Genomic DNA, 26,415 nt, shown 5'->3' on the forward strand with positions numbered 1-26,415 from the left:
CACAGAAGCAAAGCAAGCAGCCGTTTCTGGTGCCTAATAGGTGCAAGTCACGGCCAGTGTACAAAGAAATTAGAAGAAGAGTACGACCTGCCTCTGATTTGGGGCAGGGTTATTGTCTCACCTTATCTAGAGATGCTGAGTCTCACATAACATGCCCCAGAAGCAGCCTCTTGCAAACGGTCCTGTATCTATGGGGACAGAACTCAGAAACTGTGAAAAAGGTACTTCATTAGATGAAATGTAAATGCCAAGGGCTTCTTATTCTATCTCCTTAAGCCCAAAGAGATAGAATAAGCACAGCGCCTAGCACAGCACCTGGCACATTGAAGGTGCACAAGAAGTGAGAGACACTGAACAGTTATTGCTCCATCTAAAGTGAACTTATCCCCAAAGGCAGAGCGAACTTTAAATGTATGAATTATTTGGGCTGGACCAGTTAAAAGAGGTAATGCCGCTATAGTTAATGCCTTTCAAGACATTTATCTATTTAAATGTTGGCCTTGGCATCAGGCCTGCGTTGGAAATACCATTTCACACGTGGAGAGACCTGGCTGCAACAGAGATGCCTTGACTTCCTCCAAGGAAACAACTTTTGCCCGTTTGTTTTCCCCTTGGCAACAGGCTCACCGGTGATGTCAGGTTACTATGGTGTCAGGAGATCCCTCTTAACCGACTCGGACTTCCACAACAGTAAACAGTTCACAAACGATGCTTGCACCCGAACTGTGGCGAAGGACATTGCCTGCGAGTCCTCGGCAGGGCAGGGCCACCCGGCCCACCTGGACTCCTACTTCCCGGAGCTCTACGGGGACCACCGCCCCACGGCCCTGACCCCCAACAGCGGCTCCCTAATCAGCGCCTCACCCCTGCCACAGCTCCTGCCGCTGCCCTTCCCCAGCGAGCCTGCACACTTCGTGCTGGTGAGTATGCAGAGGCTTAGTTTAGGGGGTCACTAACATCGGGGTTCCCGCGGCCCTGGCCAGCCTATGTGCTTAGCAACCAGGTCTGCTCGCCCCGGAGACCCCCGGGAGGCTGCTCTGCGCCGCCCCGGGAGATGCCAGGATCCACGTCCAGGGAGCCCTCCTCAAAGATCCGTGCCAGCCCCGCGGTAGGAAGCTCTATCTAGGGATTTGGGCGGGGACGACTGATAAAACAGGATATATATCCATTTTGTTAATACTCTACCGATTGTGCCAGATGTTTCCCCATTATTCCTCCCGTGCATAAGGAAAGAGCACTGAAGTTACCTCGCAGACAGCGAGGCTGTCAGCCAGGGCAGGCGCATCAGGACTCCTCTCGCCCTCCCCCTCCCTGCCTCCCCTCTCCCACGATATTTCTACCCTCTAGAACCTTGTTCTCTCGTAGTCCTTCCAGAGATGAGTTCATAAAGATGAATACTAGTAAATTTCTTATACTGTAAAGCCCTCAACCACAAAGGCATGAATCTCTGGAGATGGGATTTTAGACAAAACAGGCTGTGGGAGAGTAGGAATTAACATTATTGAGTATCTACTACAGCCAGGAACTTTTATGTGCACTTGTTCATTTAATACTTGCAACAACTCAGGGTATAGTTATTAAAGCCCTATCTTACAGATGCGCAAAGTGAAATACTCAGAATCAGGAAGGTAGTAAGTGGCCCAGTCGTGAATTGAAGCCAAATCTTTCCAGCTCCAAGCCTATGAGGCTCTACCTCCTTGCTAACTGAGGGCAGGTAGCCTTCCTAGCCCTCTCAGAAGCCCACTGTGTAGCTTAGGGTCTACTTCTTCCAGGAGTAAATGATGAAACGCTGTCAAAATGTTCATTTTATTATCTTCACATTTAATGTTTTCTGGGGAAAGGACTCTCTCTCTCTCTACACACACACACACACACACACACACACACACACACAATCTAATTCTAGAGTAAGAAAGGAACTAAAACTCCCACTGCCGATGTCAAACACCAGAGGGGAGAGCTGCCTGGTAGGGAGGCTTTGGACAGCAGAGGGAGGACACCTAGTCTGCTCTGGAAGACATGGGCCAGCAGCACCTTGTGTTGGGAAGGAAATCTGCCCACGTCAGACGATCACCTAATGACTAACCCCAGTGACCTTTCCATCCTCCTCAGAGGGACTCGTGGGAGCAGATGGTGCCCGAAGGCCTCAGCCAACCAGACCCCGTGCCGGCCGATGCCCTGCAGAGCTTGGCGTCCAGCACAGGCTGCCTCTCCCAGCTAGAGTCGGGGAGCACTGCCCAGCACAGGAGCTCCGGTTGGGCGGCCCCCCTAGCGGGGGTTCAGTCCTACTCTCTGCACACACTGGAGGATCTGTACCACATGCAGGGGTACCCAACCCCATCCCCCTACCCCTTCACCTCTTTCATGACAATGTCCAATGACCCACCACCCAAGGTGGGGCCCTTCTCCCCGGACGAGGGGGCAGACACCTCTGTCCTCCAGGACCCTTCTCCGTGGACCAAAGAAGATGGGAGCCTGGCATGGGGGGCATATGAGTGCCGCCGAATTTACTGAGGATGCCAGAGGACTTCTGTGCTTTTCTTTAAGTCAGTGTCTGTATTCACAGACTGTTGTGGTGTGGCGGCTCTTTCAGAACTGGATTTTCAGGATAAGCCATCGTGCCACCCTTTGTTAATGGATGATGATGGCATTTATTTGTGATCCTCCCACTATAACCCCACTGAAACACACCACAATGTGAATTCAGTGTGTCAGGGACCAGATTCTAGTTAGACAGCCTGACAGTGGGGTCTCTGGGGGAATTTAGTAACCCATTATGTTCTGAATCTTTTGTTATCTTTGAAGTATCATTTTTAGCACTGATAGTTTTTTTTCTTAAATTACATTAAAAACTTCATGCAGATCATAAAACATACTGATTTCCCTGTCCAGTTTTTCTTAATTATGAACTATGTGTGTTCTTCAATAAAAGAGAATGCATAGGATATAATATAGATTAGGGTGCATAAAACAAAACTCATTTTATATCATGTGACTTTATAAAGTGTGAAGCATTATACGCATTTATCCCCTTACGGTGACTTGCAAATAACAATAACTTGCAAGTAACAAATGTGACACCACATATAAATGCTTTATTGTCATTAAAATGAGGTCAGGACACTATGGCTTCATAAATAACATGGTTTTGACTCTGCACTAAAGCCCAGGATGTCCAAAAATCAGGCTAATCCAAAAAACAACAAAGACCAAAGACTTTCTTTGATCAATGGTAGCCTTAATTAAGCTAGACATTGTCTCTCTGATGGAATAAACCGACAGTTATCAGAATGCATTAGCAAAATGGACATTCTATGATCAAATAAGAATGCATGCATTGTAAGGAAAACACAGAGAGCAGTCCTGGGCTGTCGGCAAGAAACAAGACTACAGAACACCAAGAAGCAAAGGGTCTTTGGAGAAGGACATGTTGTCAGGTCCTTTGACAACATGACCTTTGAAGAAAGACCTTGTTGATGGCTCACTGGTCAGAAATATATAGCTCTTACTATGTATAAATGAAGAAACTGACATTTGAAGCATCAATCTGTCTCATGTAAGTCTGACTGGTATGGACTCTTTGGCAATTAAATTCCCATAGTAATCCCCACCAAGCAGTGTGCCTGTCTGCAGGCCAAGCCCATCATAAACACCTTGCACACACTTTAACTTTGCAAAGTGTGAGTCAAGGCTCACAGGTCACACCCACAATCTTCCTCTTGTCTTCCTACCACCTTCCTTTCTTTATTCCCTTCACCACATTTTTCTGACCCATCGGGTCTCTCCTGATGCAGTGCTTTTTCCCTCCATCTCCTGGGGGTCCAAAGCCCCTCAATACAGTCTCCCTCGCATCCTCTGTGACAGGGTTCCATGCTCTAGGTTGGAGTCTAGAAAGTCAAATACGGATATTAATTCACATTTAGAAGTGAATAATTGATATTCCTCCTTGTCTAGGCCTTCAAGGTATATATTCTGGTTGAGCAAACACACACATAATTTGTGGAGTTCTCAAAGAAATACTTGAATAGGAGCCTTCTTTTACCTCACAACCTTCATCCCCCTCCTGGGACAGCATCCCTGGAGAAACAAACAAAGGAGCATTTGGGGTCCTTAGCTGTTGGGCTGCACTGTCCCAGGTCCCCTGCCTACTCCTTCCCTCCCACCACTCCTTTTCACAACCAGATCTTTACTTTGTTCAATATTTGCTCTTCAATGGAAGGGGACAGCTTCTACCATGGGAGAGAGCTGCCCTTCTCAAGTCTGCTGAGACTGGAGACCTTAGTCCTGGTTGCCAGCATCTTCGGTAGAGCCATCTGTCATCCAGCCTCACTCATACCTGGACGGCAGGCCCCACATCAGAAGGAAGAGATCTGGCCCTCCCTGTAGACGCAGGGTCTTCACAAGGAAGGATCTCAAAGTCACTTTTCTAGATTGGTTGTATAAATTTTATAATAATTACAGTCATCTACTGCTTACCATTTGTTACTAAGTAGCACATAACACAATAATCATAAGTTTATGTGTAAGTCATAAATATGTGTTCCTATAATTTTGGTTTAATTATAACACTAAATGTTAGGCATGCTTATTTCTCTTAGTTTGCTGTTGTCTATTCACCTATTATGTTCATCTTCTCACAACCTGAGGATTCACTGGCTCTCGGATAAGTAGAGCTCAGTGGCCAGTGGTGTCTACATTCTTCTTAGAGCATCCAAGCCCTTTCATAGTGTTTGGCAAATTTAATTTATAAAAAAGGAGACACACACAGGCCCATACTCTGTCTAGTATCCGTTTCAGTTCTCTAGTCTAAAGGATCAAGTGGAGTGGGGAATGGTGCTAATAATTTCCAAATGGTAAATGACTTTTAAGAATTCTATTTAGCTTGACAGTGTTGCTATATTGCATATATTTTAATTTGGTTCTCTTTTATTGTTCTGGGAATTTACAATACTTTGTAAAAAGTGAAACCAAGATATAAACTTATGCTAGGAAAATGAATTATATTTCCCTGTCTCATTTCCCATTCAAGTACTCTCTATTTCCTACCACATGCCAGGGACTAACTGCACCTTTATGTAATAATGCAGAATGCCAACATAAAGATTATACATGTTCTCCTCTCCCTCTCCTTCTCAAACCTGCTCTTCCCAGACTCACAGCTTTCCTGGGGAAGCCAGAGAAAATTTAAGTGTTCAGGTTCAAAACACCATTTCTTTTAGGTCCCTTAAGATTTAAAGTAAGCAGAGATGGTGATGTCAAATTCAAGCTAAGAAATCTCCCTAGAGGATAATGTCCAAAAAAAGTGGAGAGCAAAATTTTCCCCTGTAAAAGCTAAAATATAGGCAATCCCCCCATACATCGCTAAAAACAGATACTATAGTATGTAGTTGAAACTGTTTGTACTTCTCTTACAATGTTATACAAACCCCAAAGAAAGAGAGAAGAAAACCACAGCTTTACCTCATTTACTTAATAACTGCTTTTAAATCAGCGTTATGACTTGCTACAGCTCAGTTAATAATACAATATGATGGCAAGGGGAAGACTTCAGCACTAGAGTACTGTACAGAAAATTCCACAAAGGGAAAAGAATTACTAACCCCAATAGTAAAATATATATTTGCACACATACACATATATCTATATACATGTAAATGTAAACGTATATAAAGGAATTACTAGTACCTCTGTGATCCATTTTTAATATGTAAATCTAAATAATACATTCACAAGAAACAAAACATCAGGTATATTTAAAGAACTGAAACAACAATTGATGTCCAAGGTTTAAGTCACATTACGTTACAGTCATTCTACCAACCACACATCAAAATTATACTCTTTCTTTATGTTCGATCATTAGGTTCTGTCTAAGGTATCCTCACTGTTCAAAACAATATTACACTGTTCATCTTACACACCATATTTGATAACTACTGACTCTCGAGAGGTTAAGTGCAAAATCGTACACTCTGGCTAAAGAGGATTCTCTAACTAAACTCATCAAGGGAAGGACAGTTCTGTGTCCTCAGCACCTGGCTTAGTGTCCAGCAGGTTGTAGGTGCTCAGTAAATCTCTGTTAAGTTGAGGGAAAATTATACCACAAAGATGAGTAACAACTTAGACCTCAACACTATGGGTGACAATTCTGATGTATAAGAAAGTCCTCACCATGCTTAGGATTTAACTTAGTCATACTCTTTGCAAATCATGACAGTACTGGCTATTGAGTTGTAGTGGTAATATATTTAAGACGACTGATTTCATATTTTTAAATGTCTTTAAGAAGGAAAATTACTGAACCTTTGAAGTAGCATAAAAAAATGTTTATATATTCATTTAGTATCTATGTAGACTATAAATATTGCTAATAATTCTTATAAATAAAAGTTATTCAGTGTTTGGTATTATCTCTGGTGTGATAAAAACACATATGATAAATAGATCAGGAATTAGAATCCCTAAAGATCAGGTTAAATAAATAATAAGAAAATCTTCTATAATTATTTGTAAATGATGACACCATGTTATATTTGATCTTTGCTATAAAAGTGTCCTCTAATCATAATCTCTGATAAACGTGTGGGTTTGCAATATGTAATGTCATTGTCAGTATATTACAAGCCAAAAGGAAAAGAGAGTGAAAAAGAAAATTTACAAGTTCCAAAAGGAAGAAAATGTGGACAAAACAAGTAGTACCTAAGAATTAGCTTTTCAAATTGGGAAAATTGATAGCCATCCCTGCTAACCTTCTCTCTTAACCAAATATCTTGAGTGGATAATCTAAAAGTTTAAGGCTTAATAAATTAATTCAATCATAAATGAAATATCACTTATTTCTTAATGTTGATAATATATTCACAGGCTTTTATCACAGTAATCTTTATGTTTTTGTATGTCTCAAATGTTGCATAATGAAAATGTCTTGGGAGGGTGGGAGGGAGGGAGATGCAAGAGGGAAGAGACACGGGGACATATGTATATGTATAACTGATTCACTTTGTTATAAAGCAGAAACTAACACACCATTGTAAAGCAATTATACTCCAATAAAGATGTTAAAAAAAATGTCTTAAGTAAAAGATGAACTTTTCAAGCAGAATCTGATGGTATCTTCCTAATTTAAATGATAAACTATCAAATGCTCATTCCCCATGGAAGTCTCTTAATGTAAAAACTTTGGATATATCTTATGGGAAGAGACTGACTTACCACAAATCATTAAATAACCTTCATCTAATAGTCTTCCTGGTCATTTTCATATGGACCAAACATTCACATTGGACCCAGTAAGTATTTGTTTCCTCCATGTTTTTGGAACTTGATATTTCCCACAAGGTTTGGTAACAGTGTCCCAACAGTCAGAATGACAAAAGAACTTTGCATTCATGAAGAGAATTTAGAGCCACAGTCAAATTCGGAGGGAATAAACTCCCTCTTTTTCTTCTACTGAAAGTCTTTCATATTCATGTGTCATGTGTGTCTAATTTAATAATGTCTCCTAAATATAATGTTCTGCACTGTCATTTGCATACAAAAGCCTGCCAAAAAATTTCAGTTAAAATATTCGGTTTAAAACTTTTTAAAAAATGTATTCTATTCCCATTATTCTGGTGCTACAGGACTTTAAGAAGGCCAAGGACCAACTAAAGCGTTTCTGAGATCCGTGGCTCAGAGATTTGAAATACTATAACATATGAAGAACTAGAGAAATTACAGATGGTGAACCTTAAAAAGAGAAGGTTTGCAGTGGGGGTGGAAGGGGACATGATACCTTCTTCAGGCTTAGTCCTCGGCCTGGTCAGAGCAGATCATCAGTATATGCTTGTTGAATGAATGAATGAACAAATGAATGAGCCAAACAGACCTGTAATGAAGGAGCAGTGGTGTGGACATGGGAAAACAGGTATTCCATGTTACTCACCAAGCAGTTGATGACAGAAAGCATGACTATCAGTCTGTATTTCTGGTGCTTGGCACCAGGCCTGGTACATAGATGGTGCTCAGCTAATACACCGCATTGGATTTTGTCTCAGCCAATTATATTTAAAGCAGTCCAATAGTGGAACAGGCGGTCTGACACACGGTGAGCTCCCACTTCCTCTATGGGCTGGCAGCTCAGCCAAGTGGCGGAGGGAGCCTGGGCCGGACAACGACCGGCAGGGATGTTGGAAAAACACTCCAGGTCTGTCTCAGTCCTTCAAAGATCCCTTCCAACATCCAAACATCTGGATCCTATGTTATATTTTGAAGCAAGTGAGCCTGTTAAAACCCACAACATTTTTTTCAGTCTTTTATTAAAAACCCGAAAGAGATGATCAGGACCTCAGGGCAGACACCTTGAAGGTGACCATGACCCCAGCAAGAAAGAAGAGTTTCCGGTCTGAGACGCACAAACTGTCATAAGCCTAATTAGCAGATTCCCCTCCCCTCCAGTCAGCCTCTTCTCGGGGTTCCGGTGACCCCAGTGTTTACAGACCACTCTCCAGTCAGTATCTGCACTGCCCCAGCCTCCCCACACACCCCGACAGTAGAGCAGACAGGACACGCTGTCCACGAGCACAGCTCTGACAAGTGGGTTTGCATGTCTCACAGGCAATATTTTCCAATGTCAGTCACAACGCACTGGTGGGTCATTAAATTATATTAGCGACTCCGAATCAACATAGATGTTTTCATGAATAGAATGAGATGGAAAAGATGGAATAGAAATTTTCAGGATATCTCTTATGCATAGGTGTACATTGTGCCATGAAAAGTTTGTTTTGTAAATATATAAATATTGTTATAGATATAGTATGTGAACATGTAAAATGAATTTCCTAGTGTGGTTTGAAGTCCGAAAAGTTTGAAAGCCTCTGCTATAAAAGATCAGGAAGACAACAATGTTAATTAAGAGTAAGGGTTTAGCATCTGATTTATCAAAGTTTGACTCCCAATCCTGCGATGTGTGTGCTCAGTAATCTTGGTCATGCCGCTCATCCCTCTGAGCCTGTTTCCTCATCTGTGACATGGGGAGGCTATACCATACAGTACCTGACATGCAATAAACACTCAATAAAGGACAAACTCTAAAAAGTCTATGAGGAACATCCAACTCCATGGGGCCTCAGTGCTGAGCCGGTTGTTCCAGGCCTTGTGACACACACAGCCCCACAAGGAGGGTTCACAGGACCCAATTTAAGAAGAACCCTCCCTCACCCCCGCAGGTGTGGCGTGTGGCTCTTAAACACCTGTGCTGGGGTTCTGCAACCATAGAAACAGTGGCAACGAAACTCCTTATTGTTGAGCTAAAAACTGGGGGGCTTCTTTCTCAAATCAGGGCTCAGGCCTAAGGAAACCCAGTTTTCTGAAGTTGCTGGCTAGCAACAGCACTGGAACATCCATCTCAGCAGCAGGGGCCAACGCAGAATCCCCCAGAACTGCTGTCCTTCTTTGGGCAGAGGCTTCTGGAGGAAGGGACAAAGAGGTCTTTGCTGTCTCTACAGAGCCCGTGACTTCCAAGGAACTCACCTCTCACTCAGCCCTGCCTGCCTTCTCCAAAGGTCAGCCAATCATCAGCACCAATTTCGATGATGTTGCCAAGGGCGCTCAATGGCCTCCTGTCATCCCTGTCCACTTCCACATGAAAGGAGAGGTTAGGAAGGAGACTAAGCCTGAAAAAATGAGACAGCACCCCAGAACATGGGAAAACAGACACACACAGAGTGCCAGGGAGAAAAACAGCAATGTAGGTAAGAAATAGAAAGCAATGACAAGAAGAGAGACAAAAAGAAAGAAACAGAAAAAAATAAACACAAAGGCCATAGAGGAAGATTTTTTTAAAGCAAACCAAAAAATAAGTATAAAACAAAAAGGAGGACAAAAGAGAAAAGAAGTTATGGAAGAAGCTATGAGGACAAGAGACTGTCCCTAATTCTACGCTGCTTTGCTCACTGTTCCTTCAGAAGGGGGCCGTGCCCACACATAGCAGGACAGGGAGAAAGAAATAGGGGCTCTCTGAACTCCCAGTGTCCTTCGCCTCCTCATGAGTCTGGTCCTGAGTACATCAGGGAAACTCAGGACACAGGCTCAGTGCCTTTGGAGAAAGAGGCTCCAGAAGCTGACAGATTCCAGCTGGGCTGGGGACAAACACACACCACACCTACTGCCAGGTGCCATCTCAAGTGTTCCCAGCCCTAATTCCCTCCCCCAGAGACACAACTTCAGTTGCCAAGCAACTCTGATCCATCACAGACCCTGGTGTCTTGTCACTCTTAGAGCCCCTTTCTTCCATTTCTGTGTGCTCCTTCCTGCATCCAACACATTCCAGGGCATTCGGGTATTTTTCTGGTGGCCCGAGGGGCTCAACTCCACCTCTTGCATTTCAGAGAATTCAGAGAACAAAGAACAGAGGCCTATAACCATTGCCTGTCCTGGCAACATGGAAATGTCTTGGCTTATCTGGAAAGGTAGCCCCACCCTGCCCTCTCTTGGGGGCCAGGAGAGGATTTGGCCTGGCACCCACTCCCTCTCTGGACCACTCCTGTCTTCTCAGCTTCCAAATCACACAGAAGAGGTACAGCAAGTGGTTGGAGAACTTAACCCAGCACAATCCCTGGTCATTTGTGAGGGGCTTAGGCCTGGACCAATGAAGCAGTTGACTTCATATCCCTCCCACCTCTCACCCAAAGTGTGAAGGCCTGACACAAATCCATATCCTTTCAGCTAGAATGAGCAGAAGCCAAGCTTATCATTTCTCTCAACACACGCTCCTGCAGCAAAAAGGCAGGAATGGCTCTAGAGGGATAAAGAGGAGAAAAAAGGGAACTTCATAGTGAAAAAAACACCAGCCTCAGAAACTCTCCAGAAGGTGAAGCCCCACAGGCATCCCCAGCTCTGTGGGGAGGAGCAAAGGGTCTTAACAGGCAGGCATTCTGTACTGAAACCCCAGTGTCTGGGGCACAGACAAAGAGCGGAAGAAAGGGGAGGGAAGCCAGCACGTGGCCAGGCGGGGCCAGAAGGAGATGAGGCGCAGAGCTGAGGCCTCTGCAGGCCTCCAGCCTGCAATCTGGGCCCAGAGTGACTCCTTGCCAGGCCAGACCTACTGGCTGCCATGTTCACTCCCCAAAACCTGAGATTTTCTCTTAAAACAGAGACTGAAGAGATGGAAATCAGTCAGCCCGGCCAGCCTGGCTCAGGTGGTCATGAAGGGCACCCTAAGTCACTCAAGACTCCCAGAGCTGCCTTTGAGGCAGAAATACAGAGCATCTTTGAGGACTCCTGCTCTGTCTGTGGGAAGGTGGGCAAAATGCTCAAAATACAATAAAAGCAAGGGCCAGGCCCCAAAGGGGTCTCAGCCCCTGTTTCTGTGGACTCTCTGTGGGGTGCCTGCGTGCAGGATTTCTGCAGAAGATAGTCCATTTTGTTAAGCCTTTGAATATTCAAATTGAAAGTATCGCGCAATCATTGATTGTCAAATCATGGGTTTCTAGAGGTTTTAAATACTTGGCATGAGGGGGAAAAAACTCAAACCTATACCCGAAGGTATAAAACATTAATTCTGTTTGTCTCCTGCTCCAGGAACCTGGGTGCAGCTGGATGCTTTGTGAAACTTTAAAAATGTTGCATCTCTGCCTCTCCCCCTGCACAGGAGCCCTCCTAGGCGCTGAGTCCCTGCAGCTGCAGCATCCAGCCACCAACCCAGCTTCTGCTGACCACGATGTCGGGTAACTCGGCTTCTTGTCCTGGGGTAGGGTCACGAGGGTAAGGGGCGTTTTGATCCGGGTGTATTTCCACGGCTTTTCCTGCATGGAACAGAGAGGCACAAAGTCAGGGCATCCAAGTAGGAGCCCGGGATCCGGAGAGGGCACGGGCCACGCTGTGGCCGCTCCCACTCCACGCCTGGTCCCGAGGGCAGAGGCCCACAGGTCCAGTTGTCCGCTGTGGCGTCCGCGTACCCCGGTCCACCACCGGTCCTTTCACTTGGTCATAGTTGTGACCCTTGGACTTCCCGGCGCGGACTTTGTGCGCCCAGCAGCGGCGGCGGGAGCTAGAGGCTCACGGTGAGCCTGGGACTCAAGCCGGTTGAGCCGGCCCGCGCAGAGCTGAGCCGTGGCGGTCCCTGTGCGGACCCCGGGCAGCACCCGCTGTCCGCGGGGACGCGGACGCGGCGAGGAAGTCGCAGGGAGACACTGGACCGCGGACAGGGCGCGGCGCCCAGGCCCTGCGGGCCAGACGCGGGATTCCTTGGGTCTGGGCGACGAACACCGCGACCTCCTTTCCTGGGGAGAACCCTAGCTCCCAGGACCCGGCCCGGGGGGCTCCCAGCTGTCCTGCTGCGGTCTCCGCAGTGACCAGGCGAGGCGCTGGCGGCCCGGCCCTGTCGCCGGGCGCCCCGGCTGATCGCGCGGCCCGCCCCTCCCCGCGCGGCTCTCCCGCGCTCACTCCAGGGTCGACGTCAGGGCCGGAGTCGCTCCTGGGATCCCGCGGCCACCCCCGCCCGCAAATGCCCGCCTGGCCCGACCTACTCACCGCGGCTCCGCGGGGCCCGCCCGGGGCCGCAGCTGCCCCCGCTCCCGGCGCGCAGGACGCCCTCCCCAACGACCCCTAGGGCGCGCTCGGCCTCTCCCGCGAGCCGGGCACCCAGGCCCGGCCCCGCCAGCCCCAGGGGCGGCCCCTTCCGGAGGGCGGCCTCCCGGCCGAGTGCGCGGTCCTCAGCCGCACCGCACGCCTTCCCCAGCTCGCGCTTCGCGGACTCGACTCGGAGTCTTCGGGCGCCGAGAAGAAATGCCTGCCCCAGACAGGGAGGGGGTGGGGAGAGACGGGAAGAGGAGCGAGCGGGAGCGGAGACTAAGGAGGGAGGAGGAAAAGATGGAGAGCAGGAAAGGCGAGAAAGGGGGTGAGGGAGAGAAGGCAGAAGAAAAAGACGAGAGGGAGGGAGTTCTCGGGCCTGGTCCCTTTATTGGGGTCAGTCTGGCGAGTCCCTCACCGACCCAAGGACAAGGCTGGCCAAACCCACCTGCCGGCTGCTTGCCCCAGGGCTGGCTTCCAGGCCAAGGGCACGTAGAGGTCAGAGGCTCCCCAGAAGCCACGTCTGCCCTGGCGGAGAAGGAAGGGACTCAGAACTTCCACTGGCGTGGGAGTGGGGTGGGCTATGTCAGCTGCGGCGACGCCCAGCCCCTCCTCAGGTTCTGGTCTGGGAGAGGTCTCCATCCTCTCCCAGACCAGAACCCTAGGTTCCCCTAACTTAGCCAAGGGGTGAGCTCCCCTAGACTGGTCTCCACATTCCTGAGCAGAAAAACCTGTGCTATTGGCCTAGGGATAGGGCTCAGCCTGGGGCAGGTAGCCCCACAGATTTCCATAGGTTCTGTTTCCACTGGGGCCCTGAAACCTGCCCACGGTATCTCTTCATCCTTTCGAGTTTGAGAAATTTGAGTTTCTTTCCCATCTGTCTTTTAGCGTTCTCTTTGCATTCTCCAGACCTAGAGATCTGGCCTCAGGTGCCATAGTTTATAAAGAATCCCCCCCACACCCCAGCCTGACACGCAAACCTCACACTTGACCACTGACTCGGTTGCCTTTCCCCAGAAAAACCTAAGGTGTATCAAGGTGTCCGGGTGAAGATCACAGTGAAGGAGCTGCTGCAGCAGAGAAGGGCACACCAGGCAGCCTCGGGGGGAACCGTAAGCATAAACCCTTCACTTCTTCCCAACTCGTGTTCAGCTTCATTCAGCCCTGTGTCTGGGAAGGTGTAGGAGGCCACCCTAGGCCCCAGTCACCATCCCCAGGCCTGGCCTTCCATAGCTGTTCTTATAACGTCTGTGCCCACCTTCATCCCAGTTCACCACAGAAAACAACAGAGAACAGCTGGGGCATGTTGTGGAGCTCAAGATTTGGGGAAGCCCATCCCTCACTGATCATAGTTGAGTATAAGAGCATGTTGGTCCAATACAGGGGAGAAGCAGCCAGTAGGTAAGTAGGTTGTTATTTTGTAGGAAGACAGTGTATGTGCCCTCACATACGCAAAGAAAATCTCTCCCAGAAACTTCCTTTTAGGGAGCCCTTCAAGGAGAGAATCTCCGTGGAGCATTCCCCGCCACCTCATTCTTCTGGAACCCAGCCTCTGAGGTCATTGATCTGTAAATCACCAGGCACTGAAATTTCCCAGCCGAAAGGGGCCGTGTAGCCTCAGAGGAGACAGCTTGAAATATAGAACCTCCTTAAGATGTAATGAAGCCTTGAGCAGTTCCAAGTTATCATGCGATTGATCTGGGCAGTCATAAGGGTACCCTGCCATTTTATGTACATCCTAAAGCAGAAAGTACTACCAAGAGTGCTCAGGGCAGCAGCAGAACCAAATAAACTAGGTGGGGTTATCCTCCAAGAGAGGGCAATTCATTGCTGAGAGCCCTTGATCACACAGTTGCCTTTGGGTTGGTTTGGGTGTGAATGTCGGATATGAAGGACAGAGCCCATATTGCCAGTGGTAAGACTGGTCCTGTCTCCAGCTTATTGGCATCTGTCGCACAACAGTTTTTGTGTCCAGTGCTGTTTGTGTGCAATGCCCGACTTCATGAAACTGGGCCTTTTCGGGAAGAGGCAGATGCCATAGGGGTGATCAACACAGGTTTTAGAACCAATGGACTGGGTTCAGACCTCAGCTCCTCCATGGCATGAAGCCTCGAGCAAGTTACTCAGTCTCAGTTTCCTCATCTTTAAACTGGAGATAATGGGATTTTGTGAGGATTAAATGAGTTATTGCACATAAGCACTTAGAAGAGTGGTTTCCACTTAGAAAGTGCTCAATACATGTTAACTATCATTATTATTATTTCCAAAAAGCAGCTAAAATAAATGTACAACCAGGGATTGAAAGCCAGCTATTCAGTAATGTTAATTCACACCCTTTGCTCAGAGTTTTAGAGTTCTGGTGTGAGCTTGCTGTGATATGGCATGTACAGCACAAATTTTACATTTTCTGGATGTAAAGTCAGTACCTCCATGTGTAGAATTTCAGCTAACACCATAAAACTTCCTTCCATTTGTACAGGGTTTTCCAGTGGTTCTTTTAAAGCACTTTTGCACACTCACTATTTCTTTTAATTCTTATGACAACCTGGGGAGGTAAGTAGATCGGGGATCTGTATGCCTCTATTACGTCTAAAGGTCAAAGCCTTACAGTCACTAATGGTAGAGCAAAAAGTGGGACTAAGATCTTCTTGTTCTTAATATTTAAAGAAACTTCCCACCCACTGGCTCTTAAAATTCATCTTTCTGCAGATCCAGCTGTGCTGAGCAGGAAGGAGTCTGATAGCCTCAACCATCAACCCCTTCAGTTCAGAGATTATTATAAAATTAATAAAACCAGGAACAAGGGAACTGCGAAATACTGCTGGTGCCAAAAAAAAATCATCAAGACGTTCCTAACAAAATGTAATCTTTTGTTAAGGAGCTTTGGTACCTGGTAGAATTCTGCTCCAGCTGCAACCTGCACTGCAATTGCCCACTTGCACATGGCAATTTTATTACTCTTGGCCTCTTACAGGTTGGTTTGGTCACTGTTCCCCTGTAAGCTAGCTGCTGGAAGGAAGGCAAGGCTAAAACATTGCACTTGTGTATCTGACCAGTATCTGTTCCCTGGAGCAGTCTGACTTATCTGAATTTTCTGAATTCCTCCCTGAGAAATAATCAAGCAGTACTTCTGAGCCAGTGCCTTTCAGGAACATGCAGAGCAAAGCCAGCCCTACTTTGCTTTCTGGAAGATTTTATCCACCCAGATCCTCACAGACATGGAGGAGTAACACAGAGTTGGTTTAGTTATGATAGCCAAATGTAAAATCTCTCACTGGGCACCATCAGAAGGATCTAGGATTCTAGAAAAGCTGTGAGGTATACTCAGTAGGCAGGGATGGCAGGTAACAGGGCATGGTGTATGCCTGCTTCTGGTTTAACAGAGATCATCTCCAATTTGTTTAGTGGTTTAAGGATACCTCTGGGAAGCGTTAAGCCAAGGAAAGAGTTAACTTTATCAAATATATAAAGCAGGAAGAAATTTATCGTAATTTGCTATAAAGTCAGAGTAGAATCCACAATTTGAAATTTTAAGAAGGCAATCCTGAATGGAAGTTATAGATTGAGACAAACATTAGGGTCTCAATGCCAGGAGAAACATGTGTATGCCAGATTTGTCAGTTTGATTAAAAAACTTACTTCGGCCAGATCGATTTACAAACAGCCCTACACACATACACGCATGCACACACAACTCTTTTACCTTTAGGATACAGAGAAACTGGAGTTAGTACTTACCAAAAGACAAAATTTACCCTTTTTTTACCATTAATTTTTTTAAACAACCTTGATGTATTTTTATAAATTGTAGATTGTGGATTTTTGTGCTGTTTGAAATCTAAGAGAGTGGAGACTTTGTATTCTTGCAGCAAAGTAGAAAGTGAACCCATGACTAGAAAGATAATATCAAGTAGGGTATTGTAAACATACCTGAGGGAGATAACCTGGGGAGACCTACAAACGGACCATTCCAGGGGAGGAATGGGGTTAACCAGAGCTCTACATTGAAGCCGAGTTTTTAAAACCCACTCCTTGCAAGTGCTTGAGCTTAAGCTGCAGCCAAATATTTGCATAAAGAACTGGTGAGGGATTCCAACTTCCTGGTTCATGATATTACAGCATGGATCGTTTTCAAAATTAACACCACCTCCTGTTTCAGCAGCGGCCGACTGTGCAGGCTCCCAGCGGCTCAGTGTACAGGAGTGAGTATACCCTGTAAACCAGGAGAGAGGCATGCTGAGCTCTGCTTCCCAGCACAGATTCTCAGAGCAAGGCTGGTCCCTTTAAACTTTAAAGCCACCACCTGAAATCTAAAAAAAAAAAAGAAGTCCTAAATAACTCAGTTAATACAATTATCAATTTAACTGGAAGACACAGGCTGCTTTACTTTGAATAGTTAAAAGGAACAGTCTCATAAACTTCAGGCATTTAGCTATCATAGTGAAAAAAAGCAACTTTTATAGAAAATAGTAAAAAACATACCGAGAGGTGAAATATTTCCCAGCCATTAACTAGAATGTAGATAGGCTCCAGTTCACTGACTACAACTTTAAGAAAATATTCTCTATTTTAATATCTCATAGCTAGGAAGAACATGTGACTATTTTTAGCTATCCAGGATTAAGCTGCCAGATAGTATATGAAGTTTTTGAGGAAAACGATTGACTAAGTTACGGACAGTTGGGATTAAATAAATGTTAACCCTTATTTAATTTAAATTAAATAGTTTAATAGAAAGGCTATTTACTGTGTTTTCTTCCACTGTTCATTTATGTCATATAAAAATCATTTAAATTAATTTTTATCAAAATTAACAACCTGTATAATTTAAGTGGGAGACATTAGAAAAAAATCCCCAAGCAAAAATGAAAGTTGAATCCGAAGAAGATATAACATTGGTTGTATTTCACAACAGTGAGTTTTTTTCAGAAGAAAGAATCTGGCTTACCTTAAGCAGAAGGCAACACAGCTCACGTCAAAATGTCTTAGATTTCCCTTTAAAGAACTTTTATTTCACTTTGCTTTGTGGTCATCTTCTTGCTTTGGCAGCTGTCCGGAGGCAACAGTGTCCACCTTTCAGACCCAGTCCCACCATCTTCTGCAGGTCAGTAAAGCCAGCCTTACAATTCCCTCAAAAACTCTTCCAAAAGTCCATCTCGAAAGGCTTTCAGTACTTGATTCAGGGGTTAGGATAGGCACCACCATTTAATTGGAATCCAACCAATCAGAAGGTGAAAAAAGGCATGGTGACTCCAAATACAAGCCCAGCAAGGAAACAAGTGCAACATTTTGTCCTCATTTCTGAACTGTCTATTCCCTGCTACCTACTCTGCTCCAAGAGCTTGTTCTTCACATTAGTTCCAGGTCCTCGTCTCCAAGTGACTAAACCTGATTAAAAGATCAGAACTGTTTTCAGAAACCTGTTATCTTTTTTAGTGTACTATTAGATGGAATACAGAACATCCCGAGGTCCTAGAATAATGCCTTTGCTCTTGTTTCGCTTAGTTTCTAGCCAACAGGGGCTTCCCTCCCCTTCTTTTCTCTCTTCCCAGAAAGCAGTTCAAACAAGTGTAAGTTTTCTCAGCCCATTACGAATAACTCTATTACATAAACACTCCTACCTATGCCACTCAACAGCTCAGAGTTTAAGGAGGTCATATATAAGGAAACCAGTGCTATGGGAGCTCCCCACTGAATGTGCCACTTAACCTTAAAGGAGCCTCGAGACTTCAAAAACTCCAGTGTTCTGTCGTTCCTCTGATGGACACACTCTAAACCTATCTTCTATGAGCATTTAAGGGTAATAATCAGAAATGGGGCCTATTAATACTGAAATGGAAAAGGGAGGGGTTTCAGAACTATTCTTGTTTGGTATTTAACATTAATTCCATGATCATGTGTAACATGTTCACTAAGGAAACATTTTGCTTTTTGTAATATAAAATGAGCAATACTAATCTGTAGACATTCCTGGTTTCTCTATTTATAATATGCATTGCCATTTGTAATACTCCTCAAAATTTAAGTTACTGAGTAAGTGTGAAAACTTTTGGAAAGCAATTAACCCTAGATCAAGAGAATTATTTCCCATGGCATCAGAAGTTTTCTTAAAGTCTCAAACAACACTACAAGTTACTTCTGAGAGATGAGGGTCACTTGGACTGCAGATAGGGGTAGGGTGTTGGTGCTTTATAGTCTAAGAGAGTGGACAGGGGAAGTTTGAGCTTGACTGTGACAGTTGGACAGAAATGGGATCACCATTGTTTTCTTTTGCCCAGGCCACATTTACAGCCAGTTTCCACATTATTAACCAGATTCATTTCAGTGGACTTGAATTCTCTAAGGCAACTAAAAAATCCAGATTGCCTGCCTGCTTACTTTTCTCGAACTTCTTAAGCCCCCTTTCCCCCTAGAGGTAGTAAATACTCAGAATAAAGAACAGAACTCGATGCAAATCTGTAAGTGCAATTTTTAAACAAAAATCTCTCCTTTTCCTTTTTCTTCTAGGACAGTATTTTGAGCCTGAACCAATTCCTTCCACACCCAATTATTTCCAACCCCGAGAATTTTCCAGTTGTGTTTCTTGTGAAGAAAATCCAGGCTTCCTCGACCAGATATTTGATTCCTACCTTCAGACAGAGACACACCCGGACCCTTCGCCCAGTTCCATGCAAAGTACTCCACACTATTTCCCAGACAGCTTCCAGCCTGCCCCTTTCTGCTTTAACCAGAGCCTGGTAATTTATCTCTGTTCTTTACAAAACCTATTATTGTTTACTATGGGGCAGAGAGTTTGTATCATCTCGTAAGAAATCATAAAGACACTATCAACAAGAAAATCATCCAGGAAACAAGCAAAGAACCATTTAAAACTCAATGGAGGTAGAAATAGCCACACACTGAAGGGCAAAATCCTTTGGATACACACGTAATTATGATTTCCCAAGTCGGCTACGCCCAAGTACTTTTGGTGTGTAGCCATAAAAAGAGGTTTCCCGGCAATACTCATTTAATGTTTTTAAACTGTAAAGTTCAGAAATCTACTCATTGGAAATTACTGATTTAAACAATGGCCCTTGGATTTTTGAGTTCTAGAAATTAGAATTAAGGCTGTTTCAACACAGTACAAACGGTCATCTGATAAGGGATTTTTTGTTTTATTCTGGCATTGAATTGGCTCTACTAACTGGTTGTTTTGGTCTGGTACAGGCACAAGAACTCATTTGGGTCTGAGACGGTTGGTAAAAAAATGAAGTCCTAATAGTTGAAAACGTTTGGATTGTCTGTTCTTCATGGACCTCAAATGTCTGAAAATGTGTTACCACTTAAAATGGAAATAAGGTGTCCATTGGTAGATACCAGTTGTTGAAGATGTCTTTTAGATACTCGTATAGTTTTTTTTAAACCTTAGAAAGTAGTTTTTTAATGTAAATACTTTTTTCTTTTGGTTTGTCAAAAGTCCGTGTAGGTATCTGACTAAATTTTAAGGGGATAAGAAATTAACTCCACAGGATATGCACACAGGGCCCCAGTCATTCACTTCTCTTCCAGCTTCCAAGTTAGGCTTTCTCAGTAACAATTGTGGACCTGCTTAAGAGGAAGAAGAAAGTACCTTTCTCTGCAGGGGTCAAGACTTTAGCGCCTGTAACAGTAGTTTCGAGTCTTGGAGTCTCCCAGACACTGGCTCATTGAGGATCTCGGTTCTACCTGTGTATGTTCACCTTGTTCTCCACAGTCAAGGGTGTGGAGAACATCCAGGGTGCCACCTGCAGCTTATATCGTGGCACACAGCAGGATTTGATGCGCAGGTGATGAAGCACAATGGGATTTTGTGGTTTAAGAACAAAGCACGCTCTAAAGTATGCTTATAACAAAGAAAGCCAGTGAAGCAAGGCAATTTATTGTTGGGAAAGAAATAGGTAAGTATAGAATGCGGTGTCATGAAATCACGCCAGCCAGCAAATAAAATTACTTCTGCAGACTTGGGTTGGATTGGGTGTTTTGTTGTGCTTTTCTTTTTTTTTTCCCCCTAATGTTCTTACTCTGAGTTACTAAATCTACTCTATTGAGTTCTTTTAATTCTGTCTAATTTATCAAGCTTTTTGTTCCTTGGTTTTCATCTCTCCAGACCCCAGGATGGCCTTCGGATTCCTCCACTCTCTCTGGTTCCTTAGACTGCAGTTACTCTCCTGCTCAGCTACCTTCATATACTCTGGAGAATTACAACTCTCCCCCTTCTCTGGACACCAGAAACTGTGGCTACCCCTCGGAAGACTACTCCTACCCTCACCTGCCCTCACACACCCAGTACAACTGCTTTTCCTCTGCCACCGCCTCTGTCTGCTGCTGTGCATCCTGCGAGGCAGAACACTTGGACACCTTCAGAGCTTCAGAGTGTTTTGCTTACCCCAGCACAGACTATGTGGACTTCACTCCCTCAGCAGCAGCAAGCAGTGATTTCTGTAGGAGGGAAACAAACTGGGACATCTGCTATAGTCAATAGAAATTACATTAGTTTGGAACATGGCATGCATGCGTCTATTTTTTTACCACCTCTAGATGACAACTCAAAATATGCAACCTGCTAACAAAATATCACAGGCGCAGTTTACATGTCACCATTTTCGATTTTCTGACACTAATTTAGGCATTAATATGAAATTCAGACCCATAGTGCCACTCCTACTTTGTACGCTTACAGTTAAAATTGTTGTAGGGAATATTCATTTTACTTTCTGTGTAACGAACAAATTATAATTTTTTAACTAATAAATAATTTTGTATTATTAAAAGTTGGCTTATTTTTTTTATTTTCCAATACTCATTCCCCAGTTGATTTGAGTAATATCAACTAATTCTGGAAATCACTAATTACTCTTCAGTATTTAATTTCACTTGTTCATGGATTGAAAATTATTTTAATATTGTGAGGTGCCTTGGCTCCCATGGAGACGGAGGGTAGACACAGCTATGACGGTTGAAGAGGGACAGTCAGCCTCACCACTAGATGAGAGTGTACATCTTGGGGCAACATCAGAGAAAGACATTTATGAATCATTAGTTTCTCATATCTATCAGTAGTCAGTGGAAGGTTAATATGACCAAAAAGCACATCTTACCTACAGCACTGTTAACCTGTAGATATTTCATTTCCAAAATCCTTGTTTGTAAACTTTCGGGGCAAATACTTGATCTTTCTCTTGAGAGCTACCATGCAGTTGATGTACCAAAAAGGTTAGAATTCTTTGTTACCTTCTATTTCTGAATTTTTGCTTTAGGTCTTTAAATATGCATCACTCGTGTTTACAGATTGATTTGTAGGATTGACCATGTTGTTTACAACTGAACTTCCTCTGATTGATCTATTTGAACAAGGCCAACTGTCTTTCAAGCTGAAGAGGAGTTACTTAAGCCAGCTGTGCTAGACTATACTGTTAAATCCTGTTTGCAGAGGGCGTTAAGGCACAGGACTTCATCCCTGCTGTGAGGTCTGGGGGACATTTTCCTCGTCTTGAGGTTCAGCACAATGGCAGCAATACTGGTACTATTGGTACTGGCCACAGCTACCATTTTCTGAGCCCTTCCTGTGTGCCAGAATTGTCTAAGAGTTTTCTCACACATTTAATTCTCTCATTTAACCTTTGCAACAACATTGATAGCAAAATGAGGAATCTGAGGCTCAGAGAAGTTGTCACCTGCCCAATGTCACCCAGCCAATAAGTGCCTGAACTTGGGTCTGAAAAACACCAAGTGGTGCTTCCTACTCTCCACTGGTGAAAAGTTTGTCGCCATTTGTGAAAGACTGTTCAGGAACCTGTGGAATCATCCTCCATTAAACCCCTGTACACACAAAGCTGTGTTCCCAGCTGACTACCAATAGTCAGAGCTCCCCAGACGGGTCGAGCTGTCCACAGGATACAAAGATGCCGAGCACAAGAGCTGCTAGAGTCCCCCACTCTGGCGACTGAGGGGAAGAAGGTGACAAACTGCTACCTCAGTGGGTTTCTTTTGATCAGGAGACAGATTTGCTTTCAAATTGACACCGTCAAATTGTCCCCTCACTGGGGACTCTGCTAAAGCTTGGGCAAACAAGACGAGTTACAACCTGCCTCATGGAATAGATATGCCAGGGGAACAGAACAATTACTGCCTTTAAAACTAAATTTTTAATAGTTTCGAACTAAACTGAAGCTGGCCTATTGTCAACAAACGTCTGTTCACACAGCCCAAAGCCCTTGCATGCCCTGCACCCCACCCCCAGCAGCTGTCCCAAAGGACAGAGAGCAGAGAACCCATAGATGTCCAGTGGTTGGCACCAAAATCTCTCTTTCCTGGGTGCCATTCTTTTTTTTTTTTTCCCCACTTCTATCCTCTGCCTTCTGAATAGGTGATCTTGCAGCTCTAACAAACAGAGAGCACTTCCTACCTCCCTGTTTCTTGTTCTTTCTTCACATGCCCCTGAGGTTTTCCCTAAATCTGGCATGGAAAAAGATTCATTTAAAAATGTGAGACAAGAGCTAATATCGCTACTGTGCATTACGATGAATATCTCCAACCTTAAAATGGTCTTTAAGACCTTTGCAGAAATTTGGGGCAACAGATCACCTGGCACATTACAAAGTCTATCACAGCCCACCCAGTCTCTTACCCACTGCAGCTCACACAACAGCTTGGGAGCCCCGCAGCAGCAGTGGGACAACCTAGAAGGCTTCTCATCAACAGATGCCTGGGAAGCTGGGTAAAATACAGGTGCCTACACCTCAGCGTGAGAAAGCATGATCAGTAAGCCGGTGGTGGGGCCCAGGCATCTGCATTTTTAAATGTACCTAAGTTGATTCTGAAAAACACTTGAAAAACACTGATGTATTCAATGTCTGGATTGTTCCCTTGTAGAACCTAGAGGCACAATAATAATAGCTTACATGGACTAAGCTCTTTCTATGGGCCAGTGACGTGAGCATTATCTCATTTAATCTTCAAACAAGCACACCCGATAGATACTATTATGGTTCTCATTTTTCTCAATGATAAAACTGCTGCTTCGAGAGATGAAATGACTTGCCCGAGGTCACACAACCTATAAATCGGGATCACAGTTCTCCAATTCAGGTTACCTGATGCCACAGTCAGAACTTCCAATAGTCTCAATATACTTTCCATGCATTAGACCTGGAAGCATAATCTATTTGGAACTTGATCTTTTGCCTTAAAAGTCATATATGTATCTGTACATGTATATCTGTAGCCAGTTCCTCATATACCTCAGAGGCATTTAATAAGATTACAAATGGAAATTTAAATGAATGAATCATTTTGTTATTCAGAACCATTAGAGAGATCAATAGAACAAAATATCAAGTGCTTACTGTGTGCAAGACGGATTACATGCCTTCAAAATCCAGTCAAATGTTTAAAAGAGGGTGTGATTTTAAAAATCTTAAACGGGGAGGATGGGCGTGGACTGATTTTCAAATTCTTGGGAAATTTACATTAGGGGTCAAGCCTTGAAGCCTGAGAGAGATAAGAAGAGACAAAGTTGAAAGCAGTAAACATTTGGAAACTATTACCTCAAGCAATGGGCCAGAGCGGTGACATTTGGCAGCTTGCCTAAGACTGCAGGTGGACATCAGAAAGCAAGGCACAGATAAGGATAACTGGAATGATGGGGCCAGGGCAGGAACGGGGAGGGAGGTGGGGCAGTGCTACTTTTTGATAGAAATTGTTTTTTAAAATCATTATTCATTCCAGAAAGATGAAGGCTACAATGAGTTCAAATCAAAGCCAATGAAAACTCTGACTATAATAGACTAAAATAAACACAGACTTACAATCGTTTCTAAATCCTCAAACCCTCTGTGATGCCTGCACAATGGTGGCAGGGCTGCTCAGGAAAATTAACCCTCACACTGCCTCCCTTCCTCTCACAGCTAAGGGGATGGGGATGCCCTGCCTAAGAAACAAGATTTGGTCCCGGGTGGGGGGTATCACAAAGCCCCGAGTGACTAGATTTTAGTGTGGCAACGGAGGGGGGATTCAGGACTAGGTGGCTCCGTGCTTTAAAAGGCAGGGAAAGTAGGCCCATTTCTTCTGCCCCAACAGGCCTCTGGGCAAGATGTAGGAGCTGGAAGATGAACAAATCTGAGTGGACACAGCTCTGCACGGTAATGAAGCTTCAAACTCATTGAGGGCAGGAATCTGCATCCATTTAGAAAACAGTTTCTCTTGCTTAATATAGATAAATAACATGCAGTTGGGTCTTGGAAAATGTGTGTGTGTGTGTGTGTGTGTGTGTGTGCGTGAGAGAGAGAGACAGACAGACAGACAGACAGAGAGAGAGACATTCATTCATTGCCACCTGGGTGATCAGCAGGAAAGAAGAGATATTCACTTTTAACCTGTCAGGACTAAATCTGTCAAAGCTCACACGGGGCTGTCCTATCGAGGCCCACTTCCCTCCCTCCGTGTAATTCATTGTTGGATAAGCCAGATTTTGAGAAGAGCTCTGCTGGGGGCTACTCAAGTCCTAGGATTGCTCTGATGACCAGAAGAGATCAATTTGTGGGTAGGTGACACTTTCCTAAAGGTGGGTAGGGTAACAATTTCACTGTGGTTGTGAAAAGAAGGGAGTGTTCTCTGAAAAGACAGTTTGTCAGAGGGCAGAGGATCTAGCATAAGAACAGGGGCACATCCTTAATTGGGCTCCCCGTGAGAGGTTTAAATTTGACGTGGTTTTCTTTCAGACGGTGAGCACAGTGCCATTCAGCATTATGTCTGAATCCTCCCCTTCCCACATTATAATTCTTACTGGTTACCCCCCACTGGCTCAGGAAAGTCTGGTTCCCCATAGGGCTTTGGGTGGAAGTCCAGAGAATAAAGTGAAGAGACTTTAAAGGGAAGCCTGCCCGATTCACCCCTATCTGCTGAGACCCGTGCGGAGTTGGCAGCATCTAATGCAGGGGCTTGTGGCCCAGGGTGAATAAGAAATGACCTGCAGCCAGTGAGTGGTGGCAAGAGTATCACAGGGAAAGGGCATCAATTAGTAGCAGCAATTCCAAGATCCAGCTAGAGGATGACAGTGCTTGGAAATGAAAGAGGCTAACAGACAAGGGGTAACTTTAGGACAAATAAAAGAACGCCTTTACACAGTGGGTAATAAACTTTAAAAAATTACCCCTACAAGTTGAACATTTAAAGAGTTTCAGGAAGGGGTTGAGATTAATTTGGCTGATAATATTTCAGGGCTGGAAAGGGACCCAGACATCATCTACTTCAGGAGTCCTCAACCCTGGCTGCGAATTACAATCACCAAGGAGGTTTTAAAAAAACATTGCCATCCAAGCCCCAGACTAATGAATCACAATCTCTGGGGTAGAATTTGGGGATTAGGATTTTTTTAACTCCATATTTTAAAATTACAGGAAGTTGCAAAATTAGTACTTAAAGTCCTATGTACCCTTCACAGAGCTGCCCTCACTGGTGCCTGACATCTTAAATAACTACAGTACAATAGCAAAATCAGGAAGGTGACATTGGTACAATGCTGTTAACTAGACTGCAGATCTTATGCAGTTTTCACCCTTTTCACATGCATGCATTTATGTGTCATAGATGTGTGTGTGTGTGTGTCTATGAAATAAGCATTCGTATGTTTTAAGAACTTCCCCAGAAGATCCTAATGCAGAGTCAGGGTTGAGAACCAGTGGTTTTGTCCAACCAACCCTCATTCCACAAGTGAGGAAACTGAGTCCAGAGGGACAAGGTGACTTGTCCAAGCACACGACTGTCTTTCAGGAGGGAAGTTCTTTACTGCACCTAAAGCTGTTACAGGTCAACGATGAGCTACTGAGAAAGAGCTGACAGAGA

At 44.6% G+C, this 26,415-nt stretch overlaps 2 protein-coding genes across 2 annotated transcripts; both read left to right on the plus strand.

The window, feature by feature from the left end:
• The first annotated feature begins 621 nt into the window (after nt 1-621).
• Nucleotides 622-2,526, plus strand: POU2AF2 (POU class 2 homeobox associating factor 2). The gene is made up of 2 exons (XM_022561605.3): nt 622-920; nt 2,113-2,526. Exons 1-2 carry the CDS (start codon nt 633-635, stop codon nt 2,512-2,514), a joined length of 690 nt encoding a protein of 229 aa, XP_022417313.3. The 5' UTR covers nt 622-632; the 3' UTR covers nt 2,515-2,526.
• An 11,030-nt stretch (nt 2,527-13,556) lies between these two features.
• POU2AF3 (POU class 2 homeobox associating factor 3) lies at nt 13,557-21,492 on the plus strand (the record flags this gene model as incomplete). Its single annotated transcript, XM_022561606.3, has 4 exons — nt 13,557-13,664; nt 17,602-17,656; nt 19,060-19,289; nt 20,681-21,492. Coding segments are annotated over 4 exons (768 nt in total), but the record flags the coding sequence as incomplete, so codon positions are not given.
• Between the last annotated feature and the right edge of the window lie 4,923 nt (nt 21,493-26,415).

This window comes from Delphinapterus leucas, chromosome 7 (assembly GCF_059928025.1).
Source record: "Delphinapterus leucas isolate spDelLeu-1000000601 "Yukka" chromosome 7, BTC_Dleu_Yukka2, whole genome shotgun sequence".
NCBI classification, from domain to species: domain Eukaryota; kingdom Metazoa; phylum Chordata; class Mammalia; order Artiodactyla; family Monodontidae; genus Delphinapterus; species Delphinapterus leucas.